The sequence below is a fragment of the Anabrus simplex genome, chromosome 1 (assembly GCF_040414725.1).
Source record: "Anabrus simplex isolate iqAnaSimp1 chromosome 1, ASM4041472v1, whole genome shotgun sequence".
Classification (NCBI taxonomy): domain Eukaryota; kingdom Metazoa; phylum Arthropoda; class Insecta; order Orthoptera; family Tettigoniidae; genus Anabrus; species Anabrus simplex.
Window position 1 is genome coordinate 856586124 of NC_090265.1, and position 20903 is coordinate 856607026.

General features: G+C 38.0%; 1 protein-coding gene across 1 annotated transcript in view; it reads left to right on the forward strand.

The window, feature by feature from the left end:
* Window positions 1-20413, forward strand: part of LOC136874195 (uncharacterized) — a 38573-nt gene extending 18160 nt beyond the window's left edge. The window contains exons 4-7 of the mRNA XM_067147811.2: window positions 14384-14555; window positions 14670-14854; window positions 18704-18872; window positions 18955-20413. Coding sequence (XP_067003912.2) covers window positions 14384-14555; window positions 14670-14854; window positions 18704-18872; window positions 18955-19160 — 732 coding nt within the window. The 3' untranslated portion in view covers window positions 19161-20413. The remainder of the gene's footprint in view (window positions 1-14383; window positions 14556-14669; window positions 14855-18703; window positions 18873-18954) is intronic.
* The last annotated feature ends 490 nt before the right edge of the window (window positions 20414-20903 follow it).

Consider the following 20903-nt stretch of genomic DNA (forward strand, 5'->3'; position numbering starts at 1 on the left):
TAGCAACTTATTCCCCGACTTTACATACCGATTTTCATTAAATTCTCTTCAGCCATTTTCTTGTGATGCGCATACATACATACATACATACATACATACATACATACATACATACATACATACATACATACATACATACATACATACAGACGGAAATTACGGAAAATTAAAAAGTGCTATTCCTTGTTACTGTAGACATGACCGATACAGAAATACCATTCTTTTTAAATTCTGAGCAATGTACAGACAAAATTCTTATTTTATATATTTAGATATATACAGTATATTATAAAGATAAAATTAGATCATATGTGGGCAGACTTGAAAACTTAAATTGATCAAGAAACAAAGAAGTAGCATATTGAAAGTAACTCAAAGAATTACCGTTTACAAGTTACTTTACATTGCACCGACACAGATAGGTCTTATGGCGACATTGGGACTGGGAAGGGCTAGGAGTAGGAAGGAAGCGGCCGTGGCCTTAATTAAATTGTCTGGTGTGAAAATGGGAAACCATGGAAAACCATCTTCAGGGCTGCCGACAGTGGGGCTTGAACCCACTCTCTCCTGAATACTGGACACTGGCCGTGCTTAAGCGACTGCAGCTATCAAGCTCGGTAGAAAACTTATCAAATTGGGTTCTTGATAATGAACCCCATAACCCCATGGCACTACAGCCCTTGGCCTACCAAGTGACCACTGCTCATCCCGAAGGCCTGCAGATTACGAGGTGTCATGTGGTCAACATGACAAATCCTCTCGGTCGTTATCCTTGGCTTTATAGACTGGGGCCGCTATCTCACCATCAGATAGCTCCTCAATTCTAATCACGTAGGCTGAGTGGACCTCGAACCAGCCCTCAGATCCAGGTAAAATTCCCTGACCTGGCCAGGAATTGAACCTGGGGCCTCAGGGTAAGAGGCAGGCACTCTACCCCTACACCATGGGGCTGGCTCTTGATAATGAATTGGTAAAATTATCTGCAATATTTTTTGTTTGACTCAGCATAGCTAATGTTAAAACTTTTCTCATTTACATGATCCTTTATAAAGTGAAATTTAACATCAATATATTTTGAACGTTGAGTTTCATAGCTTTTCGTCATGTTTATAGCACCCTTATAGTCAACAAACGTAAAACACTGTGCAGACACCTCACTCACAAATTTGGAAAATAGTCCTTTTAAGAACAATAGATCAAACCTGCCTGGCCACATGACGTGTATTCAGCCTCTGACAAACTGAGTGCAACAACCTGCTTTTTGGAGAACCAAGAAATAGTGTTGCCACAGTGGAAAGCCACCATTCCCCTTACACTCTTTCGATTAGTCTCATCCAATCCCCAGTCCACATCAGAATAAGTAGTAATTTTTGAAAATTCTTCAGGATTGTCCTTCCCAGAAGCATGCTTCTTGTCCACTGTTGCTCTCAAGAAATGCAGTACACTCTTAGCAGCTGTCAACAATGTAGATGTTGGGTAGTCCAAAAATCGACTTTAAAAAAAGGATGTTGCATTTGCATATGCAATATCTGGTCTCAGTATTTGTGACTTGGGGCTGATGACCTTAGATGTTAGGCCCCTTTAAACAACAAGCATTATCATCATTAATCTCTGCAACAGATAAATCATACTTCTTACAAGCTCTCTATATGGTACTAGTGTAATTGGATCATATTCATTTACTTCTACTTTTTTATCCACAGCTGTGGATAAACCTCTGCAATCTTCTGTGTTGAATTGCTTTAGCATCTTTTCAATTAATGATATCTGATTCAATACTGTTCAGGTTCACTTCAATATCAGTACTCAGAAAACCTTCTAAATTTCTCATATCCGTTGTATTAAATTCTGTCTTCAGTATATCAACAATGTTTTCAAGATTAGACTTTTCATCAAATAGTAGAATATCATATACCTAAAAAACCAACCAAATATTACAGATGGTTGCCCCAGTTAAGTTTGGATGATTTTGACGTACCTTTTGTCCTAGGCGATTCCTTTTCTCCAGACCCGGTCATGCTCGATGTGATAGCCATGGGCACGGACTATTGCCTTACATCTCAATTTCCACTGTAGAAGTCTTTGACGGAGTACAGGAAGAGGAATATTGTCCCATACCTCCTTGCACATTTTCCAAAGACCCTCAACAGTGGCAGGACGTCTAGAAGAAAGCCCTCTTTTCAGGAGATCAAACGCACAGAAATCCATCGGTGAGGCATCCGGGGATTTGACAGAGATGTCCCTAAAGGGTATGACATGGATACCCGTCTCTACTTCTTTTCTCTCGTAGTAGGTGACTGATGATCAGTTGATATGACTGGATGATTTATCCGTGTGGATCCAGACATTTTGAAGCATCCGAACCGTACAGCCAAGGGATATCTTCATTGAAATAGGGGTCTATGACACTTCTGAAAGTAGGTAGCATTGATCTTCACATTCTTCGACACCTTGAGGATTCTGAGTTTACTCTGGGCACAATATCCTGCTGGTACCATGAACCCCATAGCAAACTTTTCTTTGTTTTCCTTGATGAAGTTTGAGTGCCCCTGCCAGCTTTTGACCTTTTGGGCGATAGTAAATTTCCTGAGGCTTGTTGGTGTCATCCAAATAAACCAAAACTTCAGCCGGGGTAACAACTGACTGCCATTTATCCCCTGCTGGGTAGTTTTTGTATAATTTTCTGGTGATAGTGAACCATTCTTTAAAGTGCCTTGCTTTCAAAGCATGTCCACATGCCTTATGACGCTTTACCAGGTTCAGATCTTCTTTAATTATATGGTAGATTGAATCTTTAGATGTGCTTGTGTGGCTGGCAAGGTGTTTTTGAGGTGGTGGATTTTCTTTTAGGACAGCAGCCTTAACCTTCTTAATGATGTCCGGGGTCCTGGAGGGTTGAACTCTCTTCTGCGACAGTTTTCTCAAAGTTGTTGTTTCTGGCGGGAAATCAGTCTGGTGTAATTTTATCACATTGCCTACAGAGGACTTACTAGTGTTGAGACCTTTCATTTTACACTGTTGCACAATCCTCAATAATGACAAATTAGCATTCGAAAGGCCAGCAATGTAGCTTTGCCATATATCTGCAGTTCAGCAGGCCATGACGCAACAGTGGTATGATATGACTGTACGTGGCACTTCTCTAAATCACACTGACCAGACAGAACAAAAAATCAACATACAGCTGCTTCCATGGGTGGCACATGTGCATCCTACGCTCAAGGTCGTGTCCTGTTTTAATTGGGGCAACCCTCCATATTACCAACATATAAACATCTCCTGACCTGCATTGAGAGTCCTGTTTAAAAATGCCATCGGTATCTTCATCTGCTTTATATGTGAGTTTTCTGAAGGGCACAAGAGACAGCAAGTTTTATAGTAGACAACTTTGCTACATGTGCATAAACTTCCTCTGTAGCTTCAGATCGAAAGCCTCTTTCCACTAACCTAGCTTTCTTAGATCCATCTGGTTTGGTGTTAAACACCCACTTAATACCAATAGCTCTATTTCCTTCAGGTAACTCTGTCAGTATCCAAATGCCAAACTTCTCATGCACTTTCAATTCACATTGAATGGTCGACTCCCAGTCATGGCCCATCTTGCAAGCCTCCCAGAAGTTCTGCGGGCCACAGTCCATAAACAGACAGTAAGTGCAGTTATATACCTCATAGTCATCAAGATACTTTGGAAGTTTCACTTCTCTCTTTTTTTTTTTTTTTCAGGTCCCCTTCCAAGTTTCGTTTCAGTTTCCTCAACCCATAGCATTCATTCTCATTCTCTTCAAATTCATGACATTCCTTATCACTTGTCTACTATTAGAATCATTCATCATTGGTATAATTACGTCTTCCTCCTCAAAAATTCAAAGAATAGGCAAACCATCATCCTCTTCTCTCTTCATTAAAAGTTATCTCCCTAGAAATTTTTATTTCATTCAATGTAGGATCCCAAGGTCAATATCGGATTGGACTAGCATCCAACTAGTCTCATGGACTTTGCTTGAGGTTCTAACTTATCTTTCCTTGGTAATGTCATCACCCATACCTTTGATCCAAAATTTCTTTTTCTAAACCTCTCTTCCCATATATTTCTGCTGGAGTTTTTCCTTGAAGTGCTTGGGTTGGTGACCTGTTCAACTGACACATGGCAGTCCATATCATCTCAGCCGCTAGGTATGTAGGTAAATTGGTCTCTATTACCATAGTTCTGACTTTATCCAACCAGGTTAAGTTAAATTTTTGATTCACACCATTACTTTGAGGAGAATAAACCAAAGTATACTCAATTTCAATACCTTTATCACAACAATAGTTTGTATTCACCTCCTTGATTGCAATAAATGCAGCCTGTTTTGTTACCAGATGGATTCTGAATAAACTTGATAAAATATATCAAATTTTCAGCAGCTACATTTTTTTTAATAGTAAAAGTGCAACACTAAAATGTGAATAAACATAAAATGTGAATAATCGTCCATAATAGTCATGTAATAATGCTCTCCATTTAACGTTGGAGGAGTAACTGGACCTTCAAGGTCAGTAAAAAGTAGCTCACCAATGCTAAAAAGGTCTATACAAAACTCTACCTGTAAATGGGGTTCACTTAGCCTTTAACTGGCAACAAGGATCACACATTTATTCTGAAAATGGAAGTTGCAGTAGTTCCAAACCCTATCGATTTATATGTCCAAGGTGGTGATGCCATAACATACTATTGACAGCAACATTCACTTGAGCTAAAGGACCATTTTTCAAATAAAAATTACATATAAATAGATTATTCTCTAAATGACAAATGATTATGTTATCATCCAACATATTTTTACTGATATTTTTAAAAATATTACCTTATGCCCTGCCTCCACAATCCTGGGTACAGAAAGCAAATTGTGCATCAAACCTGTCATAATCAGCAAACTGATATTAACAATAGTCCCTTTATCTGTTTTCAGTACCAGTACTCATTTTCCACTTTCTTTTGCACAAAGCATTGAACCATTTGCAGTTCTAATATATGTATATTGGATCAATCTGTTTGAATTCAGACATTGAAGGTCTAACTTCTTCAGCAATAAGAATATGAGTTGCACCAGAATCCAGTATACATGTAACGGTTCCTTCAGATGATACCAAGTGACAATTCAGAAGTCAGTAGATGCAGAGTGAGTCTTGGCCCACAAGTGGCCATGGCTGGTGCGTGGTCCAAAAGCTCTGCACTCTGACCAGCCAGCCAAGCAGAGGAGGGGTGGCCACGGCTCTACGCCTTTGCATTTGGGAGACGGACAGGGTTAGACCTCATGGCTGGCCCCAACCATCGGCTGTCCTGAGAATGGTATTCCTTGGTTTTCCATTCTCCTGCACTAAGGCGAATGCCGGGACAGTTTCTAGTATAGGCAACGGCTCACCATCTCCGAGCATCTCCTTCACCGTAACAAATCTCCCAGCCTGAGAGACGGCATTACCATCTAAGAGGCCCGGCTGCCCCCTCGGGGGAGAAATGAAACCATTTTCGTAGTAGTAGCAATTCAGATCTGATATGAAGTTTACCTCTTTGGTGGCATTTTTCTGCGTGTTTTGACAACTTTCAGACTCCCTCTCAGTTTCACCGACATTCAACTTTACACATCTTTTGAATCTTGATTTCTTCAGAATTTATGTCTGATTTTTCTCTGGACCTTGTGCCATCCAATGTTTATCAATCCCACATCTAAAACATTTTCTTGAAAATCTTGTACTACCAAAGCCTGATGGCTCCGATAACATATTTGAATTTCTTCTTTGAAATCTTGCACTAAAGCCTAATGGCTCCAAAGAGACATCTAAATTTTTTTCCTACATTTTTAGTTCAAAATCAAACAATTTTGCCTGAACAAATTCTAATTTAAGTGCGATAGTAATTGTTTTGAGTACAGTAATAACTGTGTAATAAGTCTAAGACATTGTTGAAAAGAGATGACACACTTTATCTTCCTTTTCTAATTTTGTACTGGCTGCCTCTGACTACCTAATGAGACAGTCAAGATACATAAAATGTTCCTGCAAGTCTTGACCACTTTTGCACTTGAGTTGCAACAGCTTTCACCTTATAAACAATATTGATAGCGCACTTTTCCTTTCAGAAATATTCTTGAAAGCTGTCATCATATTATTGGTCATTTTCACATCTTTTACATACTCATTGTGTTTTTCACTTATGCGCATAACAATCATATTTCTTACCTTTGCGTCCTTCAACTTGAAGGCTCCTAACTAGTCTGCTGATTTATTTGACAAGTCAGTTTCCTTATCAACAGCTCCCTTTGTGGATCAGTGGTAGAGTGTCGGCCTCCAGATTCCAAGATAGTGGGTTCAAATCGAGCAGAGGTAGTCGTATTTTTAAAGGGCGGAAGAAAGTCCATTCAACACTCTACGTCGTACGATGTCCACACATAAAAGTTCTCTGATAACACATTTGATGTTTACCTGACAAAATTAATTAAAACTCAGCCATGGACGCCCAAGAGAGATTTGGTTTATTCTGTCATCTAGTAGACCTAGAGTAAAACGGAACATCAAAATTGACGAGCAAGCAGCCAGTTAGCATCAAATTAAAATGCTTGGACATGGTAGCTGAGGCCATACAATTAACATTATTTTTATTTATTTTCTTATCTACAACATCAACCCCTTTATATTCTGAAATAAGTCCAACACAAAACTTCCACAAATTATAAGTTGTTGCTATCAGCTGTGGGAGGTTTAATGAACCTGGAGATGTCAAACAAAAACACGCACCTTAATGTTTTATTAGCAAAAAACAATACACTGACAAATTGACATACATCCGGGAGATAGTGGGTTCAAACCCCACTGTTGGCAGCCCTGAAGATGGTTTTCTGTGGTTTCCCACTTTCATGCCAGGCAAATGCTGGGGTTGTACCTTAATTAAGGCCACGGCTGCTTCCTTCCCACTCCTAGGCCTTTCCTATCCCATCGTTGCCGCAAGACTTAGCTATGTCGGTGTGAAATAAAGCGAAGTAGCAAGAAAACAAATTCACATGCATAATAGATCAAAGATAGAAGGGGAATGCGATGTTACCAAAGTATACTTAACAATTCTTGAGTAAGAAAGCTAACTGGAGCTAAAGATCTATGTATGTATTGGAAACAGATGGATAGCAGTGACTGATTGAGTAGGTACTCATGTGTGGATAGAGTACACATAAAAGAAAGGCATGGATCCAAATTTTCAGCAGCAACCTTCATCAGTGGAGGATGCAATGATAATTTTAAAACTTTGCCAGTGGAGGATAGAATAATAGAAGAACAGAATAAAATTCTGGCAGCAGAAAAGGAGAAGAAAATTCAATAAAAGAAAGCAAAAGATAAAACTTCCTCAAAGCCTCTGTTGGATCTCAGTGAGGAATATACAGATGCAGAACCAATATAGGAGAAAGTAAAAAATAAAGCATTCATTTGGAAACAAGTGAGAAAATAATTGGTTTTAGAAGCTATAAACAGAAAGACTGGATATCTAACGGAAAAATGAAGAGAAGTAAAAGCTGAAGTAAACCAGAGCAAAACAAGACAGCAGAAGTTGGAGACTCATGCACAATATTCAGAAATAGATCAAACAGTGAAAAGGAGCGTAAGAAGAGAGAAAAGAAAGTGGATTGATGGTCAGGAGAAAGCTGTAAATGAGAGAGGTCATGTAAAGGAATTTTATGAAATTACAAGGAGGTTGTTTGGGAAGAGTTTTAAAAAGAACAAAGAAGTGAGACACACACAAGAGAAAATACTGTTAACTGAAGATGAACAATTAAAAAGCATTAATATTTTTGAGTGATTCCCGATAAAAATATAAAGCAGAAGTTATGAAGAAATAGAAGAGGAACATCCAAGACCCACCCACTGACACGTTCAGCAGTGAGACTTGTGCTAAAGCAGATCAAAAATGTGAAGGCACTAGGAACTGATAATACATCCAGAGTTTCTCAAAGCAATTGAATAGACCAACATCAGTTTGCTACTGGCACTGTTGGGAGAGATATGGAAAAAGGATAAATTACCATCAGAAGAGAAAAATGGCTTAATTGTCAATTCTGAGAAAGGTGATGTTACAGTGTGTAGAAACCAGAGAGGAATTACCCTTCTGAGCATTCCTAGTAAAATTATTTCCAGAATAATTGTAAACAGGGTGAAGGATATAGTTGAACAGCACCTATGGAAAGAACAGGTTGGTTTTTGTAAACATCATAGCTGTGTTGATCTTATAAATCAAACCAAACCCCATGGTGCTACAGTCCTGATGAGTCTTGGCCTACCAATCAACTGCTATTCAGCAGATAATGAGGTGACGCACACTCAGAGTGATGAATCCTCTTGGCTGTTATTCTTGGTTTTCTAGATCAGGCCACTCTCTCACTGTCAGGCAGTTCCTCAATTGTTCTCAAGTAGGCTGAGTGGGCCTCAAATCAGTCTGCAAATAAAAATTTCTGATTTGGCCAGGAATTGTTAGTTTCCAAATGCAGGACATTGCTTAACAAAAAGCAGGACATTTAAGAAAAATGCCTGACAATTTCAATCGATAACAAAATTATATATATATTACACACAACTTTTTACAAAAGGAAATACCTTACTTAATGATCAGTCCTTGCTGCAGTTCATTTCCTTGAAGCTGTATTTTTCAACAGAACCTACTTTTGAAAGAAGACGTGAGTTATTTTCTTGAAGTACATATTTATAAAATTCTTCACACGACACATCTTTGAAATTGAACTTCACAAGTAACATTCCTTTCACTGATTCTACCAACAAACGGTTTCTTTCCTTTGTCCATTGAGCATTTATGAATGAAAACACACGTTCAGTGGAGGCATTGCTGCCTGGTATGGCAAAGAAAAATTGGCAAATGTTCAAAAGTTCAGAAAATACCTCAATGTTCTGGCAATTATTTAAAAAAAACAGACCACTGGTCTAGTGTTTATCTTTATCCAAAGTTGAAGTTTTAAAATAAGCCCTTACATTGCAGAACTGGTCGAATAATTTTGAATCATCTATTCATACACCTTTTGGTTGCAAGTACTGAATACATGGTACAATATCGTCAAAGCTGAGGTCTTTAATGTTTTTAAGTTTCAACCATTTGAAACACTTGAATTCCTCTATAGGATGCATCCATTTATCCAAGTACTCAGTGCAGGTTTCATAGAAACAAGATACATTCTCCTTTGCATTCTTTATCGAAACCATCTTCTGATAATGTATTCAACATCTATCTGACTTTAAGGGGAATGAATTGACCTTCAAGTCTGCCTTTCAATGAAGATTGGACAGATTCTAATAGTTCAAGCACTTCTACAACAATTATGTTCTTTCTCAAGTTACAAAATTTTATAGTGAAAAATGTGCATGGTTGAGGAAAGAAGCACAAGATAGAGCTCTGAAAAGTCATTTTCAAGGAAGTTTCTAATTGATGAAGGCACTGACTTCCTACCCTGAGAAAGAAATTAGGATTTCAGAGCTAGGAACAATTGCAGGATTCTTTTCAACTGCTGGATACAATGTTAACCACATAGTCTTAGAATGATTTAAAAGCTGCAGATAATTTACATCAACAAATTCGCAAAAGTCTTTCAGTTCCTAAGTGCACACTGCATATATATGAAAGAAGTTGAATATTTTCATCATCACAGATTCAATATCAACAGGAAGAGCATCAGCTCCATGTTGCAAACAGTTATGTAGAATGTGAGCAGGACATCCAACACCTAGTATGTTTTCATTCAAGTCTTTTTTGAGAGCAGAGAACACATTCTTCCCTTCCCTGTGTGCAAGGCCTCCAATTAACATTGGCATTGTCTGCAGAAAATGCAATGCATCTAGAAGTAATTTTATGCTTTTTGAGAGTATCTGAAATATAGGAGGAAATACGTTCAGAACTTTCATTTGGACATGCTTGTAAATCAAGAACTTTTATCTGAATGCCATTATTTTTGTAATCAAAGAATTGGATGACAATTGGAAACAACTTTAGTGCACCATGATTGCTTGCATCTGTTCCTAGGCCAAAAAATGGAACTTTATTGTTAAGAGTTTCAATTATAATATCTGTCGAGTATAATAATAATAATTTCGTGTGGCTATTTCTAGCCGAGTGCAGCCCTTGTAAGGCAGACCCTCCGATGAGGGTGGGCGGCATCTGCCATTTGTAGGTAACTGCGTGTCATTGTGGTGGAGGATAGTGTTATGTGTGGTGTGTGAGTTGCAGGGATGTTGGGGACATCACAAACACCCAGCCCCCGGGCCATTGGAATTAACCAATGAAGGTTAAAATCCCCGACCCGGCCGGGAATCGAACCCTGGACCCTCTGAACCGAAGGCCAGTACGCTGACCATTCAGCCAACGAGTCGGACATCTGTCGAGTGAGGAGCAATAACATTATTTATTATGGCTTCTGTTTTAGTTCTTCCACAGGTCAGTTTCTGTGCTACTTCAGAACCTAAGAACATACTCTTATTCAATTTAGCTGTGCAGTCCATTGATTTGTACGACTGGTGATGGAAAACAGTATGAAATGACATTGTAGCTTCTGCGGCTTGAACTTTTTTATCATCTGGTGAATATTTGGGAGTGACAAATGATAACATTGAACATGATATTGACCTAGTTCTCACCGTCTTTTTGTGTTTTTCACTGTTAACGTGTCTTTTGAAGTCACCAACACCTTTGTATCCGACATTAACATAACTATCACACACTGCACATTTCGCTTCACTTTCACTGTGTCCGTGAGTAAAGCAAGGATACTTATGTTTTAGTTTATCCAAAAATTTACACTGTCTTTTTTTAGATTCACTCCTTTCAGGTTGCAAAGATGACATACCGGTACGTAATAGGATGCAATGAGATTAATATTTCACTCCACTCGCTGCATACTCGCACTATAATTTACGGTGACAACGAGATAACCAAACACGATAGCTGCAAATCATACGGCAAGCACATGTAAACTGTAGCTCTCGACACTTCCGGTTTCTCTCAACATACACGTGGAAATGAAGCGCGTTGATTGGTTGATCGATGCCTGGACTTCGAGTTCAATATATCGAATATTAGTATTACTTATTTCCACCCTCGGAAGTAGCGCCCTGAGCACATGGAGTTGATGTACGATACAATAACATGCTGTCTTCAGCCTAAAACCTAAGTGAGCAATCTTGTAACGAAAAATGCTGGACAATGTCGATAAATTAGAAATGCCGGCCGGGCATAACCATAATGATTGAAAAGCAGGACATGTCCGGCAAAAGCCGGACGGTTGGTAACTCTAGCCAGGAATCAAAGCTGGGGCCTCTGGCTTAAGAGGTTGGCTACTCCTAAACTGCTGGTCTGGGTGATCTTGTAAATACCCCAGGAATTATCAGTATTCTTGAACAAAGTGCTAAATGCCAGAGCCCAATGTAATTTGACATTCATGCAGTTTGTAAAAGCATTTGATTCAAAAAATAAATCTGTGATGTGGGAAATACTGTGATATCCTGGTATGCCACGGAAGATCTTAAATATCATTATGAAAGATTTAAGCTAGATGCAAGATATTATATGAAGGAAAGGTTACAGATTTTTATGAGTGTTACAAATAGATTGCATGAGGAATCATTCTCTCTCTGACATTATTCTTACTAGTGCTTGACAATGTTATATTAAAATATTAGAAAGAAGGGAGAAATACAAATCTTGTGTTGAGATTACACAGCCAGAAACGTGTATCTACGTGCAAAGTGCTGTGGCCAAAGGTGGTGGAGCAGAGGAAGATGTGAAATGCGAAATTGCATAAGCAAACAGAGCATTCGTGCAACTGTATTCAGAGTGAAAGTACAAGAAGTACTTGTATTTGACACAAACGTTAAATCAGTTGTTTTATATGCATGTAAAATGTGGAAAATTACAGACCTTCAAAAACTCACTACAGACTTTTATAAATTATTGTCTGAAATGCATCATTAACATCAAATGGCTAGAAACTATGTCCAGTGAAGAAAGGAAAGCTATCTATCAGGTTCCAGTTGCAATCAATATTAAAAGGAGAAATTTGAAGTGGATTGGCCAATAAGATAGAGTTTGAGGTATGTTCCACCATTCAACACAATATAAAATATATTAAATTATAAGAAAACCGGATTGGCCACACACAGAGAAAACCGATTGGATCAGTGGAAAAGGTGGCTCTGGATTGGAACCCCATCCCCCCCAAGGAGCCTGAGAGAGAGGTCATTCAAGAAAGACACAGGAAAGAACTGTGAAGGGAGAAGTCTCTGAAATGAAGAATAATTAAAAGGAGGTTAAAGCATTAGCATATTGAAGACCACAATGGACAAGTTTCACAGATCCCCTATGTTTCAGAAGGAACAAGAGAAATTAAATGTTAAGTACTGAACATTTGTATTTGAGTCTTATCTGTATCTATCTTGTACAATTTCTTCCCAGACTTTCAGTTTTAAAATAGGCACATACTATAGCATTATAGTGTTTTATGTTTCTCTTGAAACATTTTGTGTTTCAGAGACCTGCTTTTGCAGCTAAATGACTCATTTGTATCCTGTAATATTTTTCAGTATTAATTTCTAAGCCACAGCAGTGAAAAAAGAAATAATTGCATTTAATTTAAATTTAGTATAGGTATTAAATTGATGTACCATTCATTACCTTACACCAAAAGTGGTTTAGATCAATTTTTTTCACATTTTCTTCTACATTACCAAGGAATCCTTTAAATCTTGACCAGAGATGTTGGTCCTTATCACACCACAAAATAGTTCTGATATTATATGAACGTATATAAGAGAAATAAGAGGACTAATTTTATTTTGTTGAAATGTATTAACATTTATCAATAATGTCTTACCTTCTAAGCACAGGATAGGCGAGTGAAATTCAAACACAGTTAGTTAGCATTTAAGAGTGCTTAAATGAGTGATCCATGTCAGAATCCTTTCTTCAGGGCAAAATTCCTGTGCTTCAAAATCTCTAAAAATTGATAGTTATGTTAGAAAGTTAAACATTATTTTGAGGTAACATACTTCTTTTTCTCCTCTCTCTCCCTCTTATTTTTTGCAATTATGCTTTACATCACACTGACACAGATAGATCTTATGGCGACAATGGGATAGAAAACACCTAGGAGTGGGAAGGAAGCGGTCATGGCCTTAATTAAGGTACAGCCCCAGCATTTGCCTGGTGTGAAAATGAGAAACCACAGAAAACCATCTTCAGGGCTGCCAACAGTTCGAACCCACTATCTCCCGGATGCAAGCTCACAGCTGCGCGCCCCTAACTGCATGGGCAGCTTACCAGTAGATCACATGCTTATACCCACAGGATAATGGTGTTGATGAGAGTAGAAAGAGAAGGGAAGAGTACTGAAAAAATTAGGGAGAGGGGCTTGAAATTGTGGAAAGCTTCAGGTACTTGGGAAGTTAACTGATGCAAGACTGGACATGGAGATCAGCAATAGGATAAAATAGGGTATGAGGAACAGAGTATGAGGAACCTGCATTGGAAATCAAATAAAGAGCAGCAATGGCAGTTAGATAGAGGAAGATGGAAAGGTGCCACTAACATCCTGAGTTGGATGGAGCTGGAAAAAGGAAAATGATGATGACATATCAGATCTGGAAGAAGTACCAAGGAGTGTAAAGAAGTGATTTATAAGATGTATTATTGTCCCACACTGATATATGCAGCAGAGACCTGGACACTAATGAAAAGACAGGAGAGGAAATTCAGGCCAGTGAGACAAAATTTTTAAGATGATAGGAAAGGAAAGAAAAGAAAAGAAAGGATAAGGTAAAAATGAGGATGTCAGAAAGGAAATCAGAGTACAAAGACTTTCAGACAGAATGGAGGGAAATAAATTGAGATGGTTTGGACATGTTAAGAGGATACAATACCAAAGCAGATGATGGAGTCTAAGATTGAAGGAAGAAGAAAAATAGTTTGTTAGACTTGATTGCATAATAAGAAAGAACCTGGATTGGAAAACAGATGAAAAGCAGCAATGGTAGTTGGGTACAGGAAAGTGGAAACGTGCTGCTAGCATCCCAAGTTGGATGGAGCTGGGAAAAAGGAAATTGATGATTATGATGATGATGATGATGCTATATCAAATCAAAATAAAAGCATGAATTGTATGAACATAATGTTTTTCTATCTTTCACTGCTTATTATTAGACACAGACCCTTAGCTTAGTATCTGGTTTTATAAAATAACCCATAGATTGTGTTTTGTTTCTAAGCCTTTTGATTGAGTCAGTTTCTACCATTTATGATTATTCAGTCAGTTTTCAGATCTCTTCTAGTCTTAGCCATAACATGGTGCAAAATAATTTTGTATTACAGAAGTGCAGTACTATGGATCAACGCTGGCCTATGTGTTCACAGTGGACTACAATATGTAAAAGTTGTTCCTCTATTCTTCGCATGAACAACGCTACTAGTCACCAGTCAGGAATATACCGTTGCATACACGATGTTAGAACAATGTTAGTTCTATTTCATTTGGAGATCAAGGGTGAGATAATTTCCTTTTATAGAGAAGTTGGAAAGAAAGCTAAAAGTATGTAACTTTGCCCCAATTAATTAAATCCTATTGCACTGTTACATAAAATATTATGTTTTCCTTTAGAACCACAAAGGCCACCGGAACTACCAGAAGTGTCTCCAAATAACTTGACAGTTTTGGAGGGAATGCCAGCTGTCTTTCACTGCCGTGTGCTTAGTGAACAATATGTTGATCTACGATGGCTGCTTCGTTTGAATGGCATGACTAATGACTCAGAACATATTGTATACCAAGGAGTCCATTATAAGGTATGTAGGCAATCTTCATGAAATAAAGTATCTTTAGAATGTAGTTATTGCTTGGTTATTGTGTCTGAATAACACTCTATATATGAAATTATTGAGTACCCATACGTTCTTGTCTGGAGTGAGTTATTTATTTATCTTAAGGCTAGTGAACCATGTTATACATACAAATACAAAACAAATAACAAGCAAGTAATTGAGAAAGAAAAAAAAAAACACTATACAATCAATGAAGTTCATAAACTTAAATCTAAATCAGCCAACCACTGAATAGTTTCATTTGTAGTCCACACAAAATCTTCCAATGGCCCCCCAAGTATGATCTCTTTGGATATTCAGTAGCATGCTGGAGTGTCTGCTTTTCCTCACCACAGTCGCATTCAGGGGAGCAATGAGCCACACCGCCCATGATTGGTGTGCAAACTCTGTTGAGGGCAACTCAGATTTTCCTTGGTAAATTATAACCAGCTAATGGAAGCTGAATACTGAATAAGGCCTACCACTCAATTGGACCTGTGTTGTTCCACTCCAGTTGCCACTCACAAAATCTATGATGGGACCTATTGATGAGCTCCCTGGCAGGTTGAATGGAAGGAGATCTTGATTTCAGATATCCAAACCTAATTTAATTTAAATTAATATTTTCTTAAACTCATGCACCAGATTATTTAGTCTTCATATTCTTGGAGGTGGTATGTAACTCAAAATTCGTAATAAAAAAACTGGAGTAGATTTGACTGCACCATTGACCATGTGCATTGTCTGGTTCACGACTGTGTCAATTTTCTTAACATATAGACTGTTCAGCCAAACAGAAGAATACTACTCAGCTGAAGAATATACCAACCCAATTGCTGATGACTGAAGAGTACATGCCAAGGTTTCACATGAATATCCCGCAAATTTCTGAAAGATCTTGTTCCTTGCCCTGAGTTTAGCAGCGCTATCCATCAAGTGTTTCTTGAATAATCGGACACTCCAAAATACTTGGTGTAGGGATTATGTGATAGAGGAGAGCATCCTATGATTTCTTCTCTGAGAGCAAATTTTCATTTCAACAATTGAAGCGTGCAGCCGAATAAGGGCTATGTTATATTTTTACCCATGTTGAGTGTTTGGCGGAGTAAGATCTATGGACATGATTTCCACAAGTTATGTTAGAGAATTAGCTTATGTGGAATAAGGGTCTACGTGTGCACTTGCCTACCGCCAGGCATACTGAAGCTCTCCAACTTTTTCAAGCTCATAACTCGAAACACGCTGGGTGAAACATAGACCTTTATTCGGCCACACGCTTCAACTGTACTTACTTTTGCAACAAGTACTTTTCTTTTAACTACTACAGGATTCTGCTCTTTATTCTGAAAATTCCCCAGTCTATTTGTTTGTTTATTCATTAATTGTACATGCAAAAATGAATTAAGCTAAATCATTTAAGTGTAATAAAGGTATTACCCGTCTGAATGTCGTATAAATGTGTGAAGTTAGATAGATATAAGTGCATATTTTAACATAAAGACAGTATAGTTACATGAATATTTTGGCAATTTTTAAAGCATATAAATCTGATGTCTGTAATAACACAAAGACTTCAGTTCTACTGATCTGAAAGTAAGATACAGACTGACTTATATTAACACAGACAGAAATTATTTTTGTCTAGGCTGGAGATGAAGCAAAAATATGTTCCTATATTACTATATCCTTAATTGAAGTAATGTGACTTATTTGACAGGTTGCTGTAAGCAGATTGTATCTCTTGAATCTTTTTTGCTACTTACCTTACGTCGCACCAACACAGATAGGTCTTATAGCGACAATGGGACAGGAAAGGGCTAGGAGTGGGAAGGAAGCGGCCATGGCCTGGTGTGAAAGTAGGAAACCACGGAAAACAGTCTTCAGGGCTGCCTACAGTGGGGTTCTAACCTACTATCTCCCGAATACTGGATACTGGCCGCACTTAAAGCGACTGCAGCTATCGAGCTCGGTATCTTGAATCTGGCAATGTTTACAATCATTTCACTTGGTGGAGCCCAAGAGTATTATACAGCTGAGAGTGAGTAGAACTATTACTATAGGAAGAGTATCTGATATTTATCTATCAGTGATCAATATAATGTTGTACCTGTTGTCCACAGATTTAGTAATCTATCCACTACCACCAGTGAGCCTTAAACACATCCATCAAAGTGCAGGGATTACAATAATTCTCAACTGTTCAACACATACTGTCAAATGCATGCACACATGTAATTTGTTGTATTTCAAGCGTTCATGCATTGAGAATTTGAGATTCTTAAGAGGTGTTCTTGCAGTTGTCGATTTCACTTTCATACGGTTTGAGGACAGTCAGAAGAATCTGAGGAATGTTTGCAGATTTCTAATGAAACATGCACAGAGGTGCCAACTATTACGAATTGTCCGTAATTATTACGGATATCACCTCACGATTACGACATTACGGCCAAAGGTGAAATTATTACGGAAAAGTGACATCATGAAAAATTTCTACGAGAAAAAGGATAGAAGGAAAACTATTCAATCCTTTCGAGCATTACTGCCCAAACCACATTTCACACCTTGTGAGTTGGCAACGATCCATATTCAATAGTTACTGGATATTAGGCCCGTTTACTACAAGCATCATCATCATCAGACTTTTGCTATCCGTGAGCACTGTGAAATTCATTGCTCTTTTCCATTGTAAACCCTTATGTAATTTTTATATTTGTTACCTGACAGCAACTCTCTCACAGGAAGTGTTTTCATTGTTGATGGAAAATATCAGGCAATTCAGGGCTACATTAAGCACAGCTACATATAAATCGCTTATGGTTCAGAAGTGAAAAATACCATCACAAGAGGGGGCAAGGGGGTAGGAGGATGCTTCCAAGAAAACGTACACTGAAAAGTAGCTGATGGGTGCAAAACAAGCTAGCTTACAAAGAACGGTTTATCACATAACTAACTGGTAATGTGCAAATTTTATTCTGTAGTATGATATAATTTAAATTAGATTAGATTGCTGACAGGAAGGGCAAAGGAAGTGTCACTATCAGGAAGGGAGGAGTATGCTTTGGATTTGATTTTAAAAACATTGTGAGAGAGATTACTGATAACATACTTCAGAGGTTGGCACCTCTGCATGCATCAGTCGTACCTGTCATGCATGGCTCAATATGCACCAAGCCTTGTAAACGTACTGTATTCCAGAATATAAATATTATTTGACAGCAGTATAGCAATAAATACTGTGTAATTAACATACAGAACCTGTTAATTCCAACAATCCCACAATAAAAGTACAGTACTGTATATGCCCACCGCCAAACTAAGTAGACCTGCAGTATTACAACATGTGTTATGCTCAGTTACTGGTAGCGGTGTTTTTATAGATGCAAATACAGTCACCAGTAAAATTCTGATAAGACCCAGTAGTGTGAAAGCATACCGTAATTATTATTTGATCAAGAGGGGACAAAGGAAATCTACTATTTGTCACAGGATGCGAATTGTCGCTTATAACTTCAGCCAAATGTATGACAGTATATTTGAGTAATCTGAATCTGTCTTTCAGTTCACCCTTGCTATACATCATAAGAACACGAGGCTGACGATATTAATCATGGTCATTGTGGAATGTTAACCCTGTCTAGAACTTCCTCACCAAAAGTTGATGAGTATGCACAAGAAGCTGCCAATATACAGTACAGTACTGTGCATGTGCCTGCCAAGTTAACAAAGTGATATCTCTTTCTCTTGTTCAGGGTCCTCCAAGTTAGCGGGTATTTTACTGAACTGATAGATCCATCTACATTCATGCAAACACCAATAGTATGATCTTGTTCACAGCCACTGAAATCAACGGGCCAAGTGCGACAAGGTACCATGTACTACACCAAATTGAGTCTTTCACGGACAACACTTCTTGATTCAGGTTGCTATATGTGTGTTGCACTGAGTCAGACTTGGAGTACAGCTAAAGATATACAGCTCACTGTTCTTCCTAACAACATATCTAGTGAGTATTATTTCTGCTAATCCAATAGCTCAGTATCACCTATTATTTATCACTAACTTGAATTTTGTATGTCTTGTTGCAGCAGACTCAGCTCTGGGTTATGAGGATAGTTCCTGGTCACTGCATCTTCTGTTCCTCATACCGGCAGCTCTGGCACTTCTACCTGCAAGTGCCTGGTTATGTTGTCATTGGAGGCGACGTTTTAAAAGGCAGCAAATGCCGGCACTGATACAGCCCACAAAATACCAAATAGTTGGCAACAATAACTCTATCATTCATTTACGGTGATTAACCATTTTATTAAGAATATATGAGACTGTAGTCCAGCTGGCTGGAAGTGATAAAATGTCACTTCATATTACACATTCTGTCAGCTGTTGCAGACTATGCAACAATAACAAGCTGGCCAAAGTTGGTTGAACAATTCTACCGTTACTAAGAGCAGGATCATCATACCAGAGGAAGGTCCACTGCTACTTGTAGTACCATCTCATGATGTTGCTATCAAGTGAATCGAAGTTCCATTTCATTGCTGGTTTTACTGATGCATCATTTAGGAATTCGAGACTCCTAGTACATCAGCTCTGCATACCTGTGTACTGGGATTGGGTTAAGTGTTGCTAAACTTGGAACAAAGTATCTTAAAACAATTTTCTTGAAGTATGTAAAAATGAGAAAAAAGGTCACTTCGAAGAAAGATTTCCCACGATTTCACTTCAGCTTGCACAACTAATGAACATGCATAGTTTCTATTCTTGAACATAATAGCATTTAAATGTACACAATTAGATTTAAGATATATGAGTAATTAACTAGAGAAAAAAATCTGTTCCCACCAAAAATTTCCTAGTGGATTTCATAACTCAAATTAATATCACATTACTCATCATCATCAGTCGATTTACTATTAAAAAAATACCAATACATAACGAATGGGATCAGAGATTGTGCTCATTATGTTTTTTACACAAGAAGTGGTTCTGCTTGTACACTCAACCACACAAAAATTGGCCAGCAAAGAAATATTTAATTTTATACATTCTTGGAATGTGGGGATATTAGTACACAGTGGCCAAAGAGATGTTACTTGGAATTGTACCACATGCACTATATGTTCATCCTATTTCAAACAGGATTATTTTGAAAGAAAGTCGTCCTCTGTGATGGCCAATTTTTGAGCGAATGATGTACACATAAATACAGGACTCCACAAGAAGCTTATTTATGACCTAATAATAACAAATGATAATATATTATACACAGAAGGCACAATATTAATACTCACTTGATATATATTTACATTAGGGCCTCCTGGTAAACAGGATTACTACGCAGTTAATTTTGTAAGAGAGTTTTTAAATTTATTACGAAGATGGTGCAAGCTTAAATATGTAATAGCAAGGTCACTCCATAATAAGATACAATTCAAGGGGGAGGAAGGATTCATATAAAGACTACCAGAAAGTTCAAAGCTCTCTGGATTTAAAAGAGTGTAATTTGTTTTGGAGGAATTTTCTGACAATAAATTTTCTATCAATGTACTTCAGTTTTTTATGATTCTTATTGCTTTCTTTTCAAGACCCCCAGCCTCTAACCAGTGCTAGATTAGTAATAACAACACTTTGCACAAGGACAAAATATGATATTGTACTTGGGGAATAAGCCAATTGCAATGAGGACTTGTAAAAATACCTTTCAAGTTCTGATTTTGGCAACCCATTTTTCTCGTTTCCCGGCACTCCTTCAGGATATGAAGCACAGTCTTGGGTGTTATTCCTGTTTCAAAAGCTAATTCATGAATTTTTTAGTTTTCATCTGTCACCAGCAACACAACAGCAAACTGCATGTCCTCTTCACTTACACCAGGGCAGCCCTGCAGAGGCATGATGGCATCCATCATTGAAGGATTTTACCCATTGTGCCACTGTTTTGTGAGGCAATGCTGATTCCCTGCATGCCTCACAAAGATAATGATGACAATATTGCACTATACAGCTGTAAACATATTCAATCTTCATCTAACTATACTGT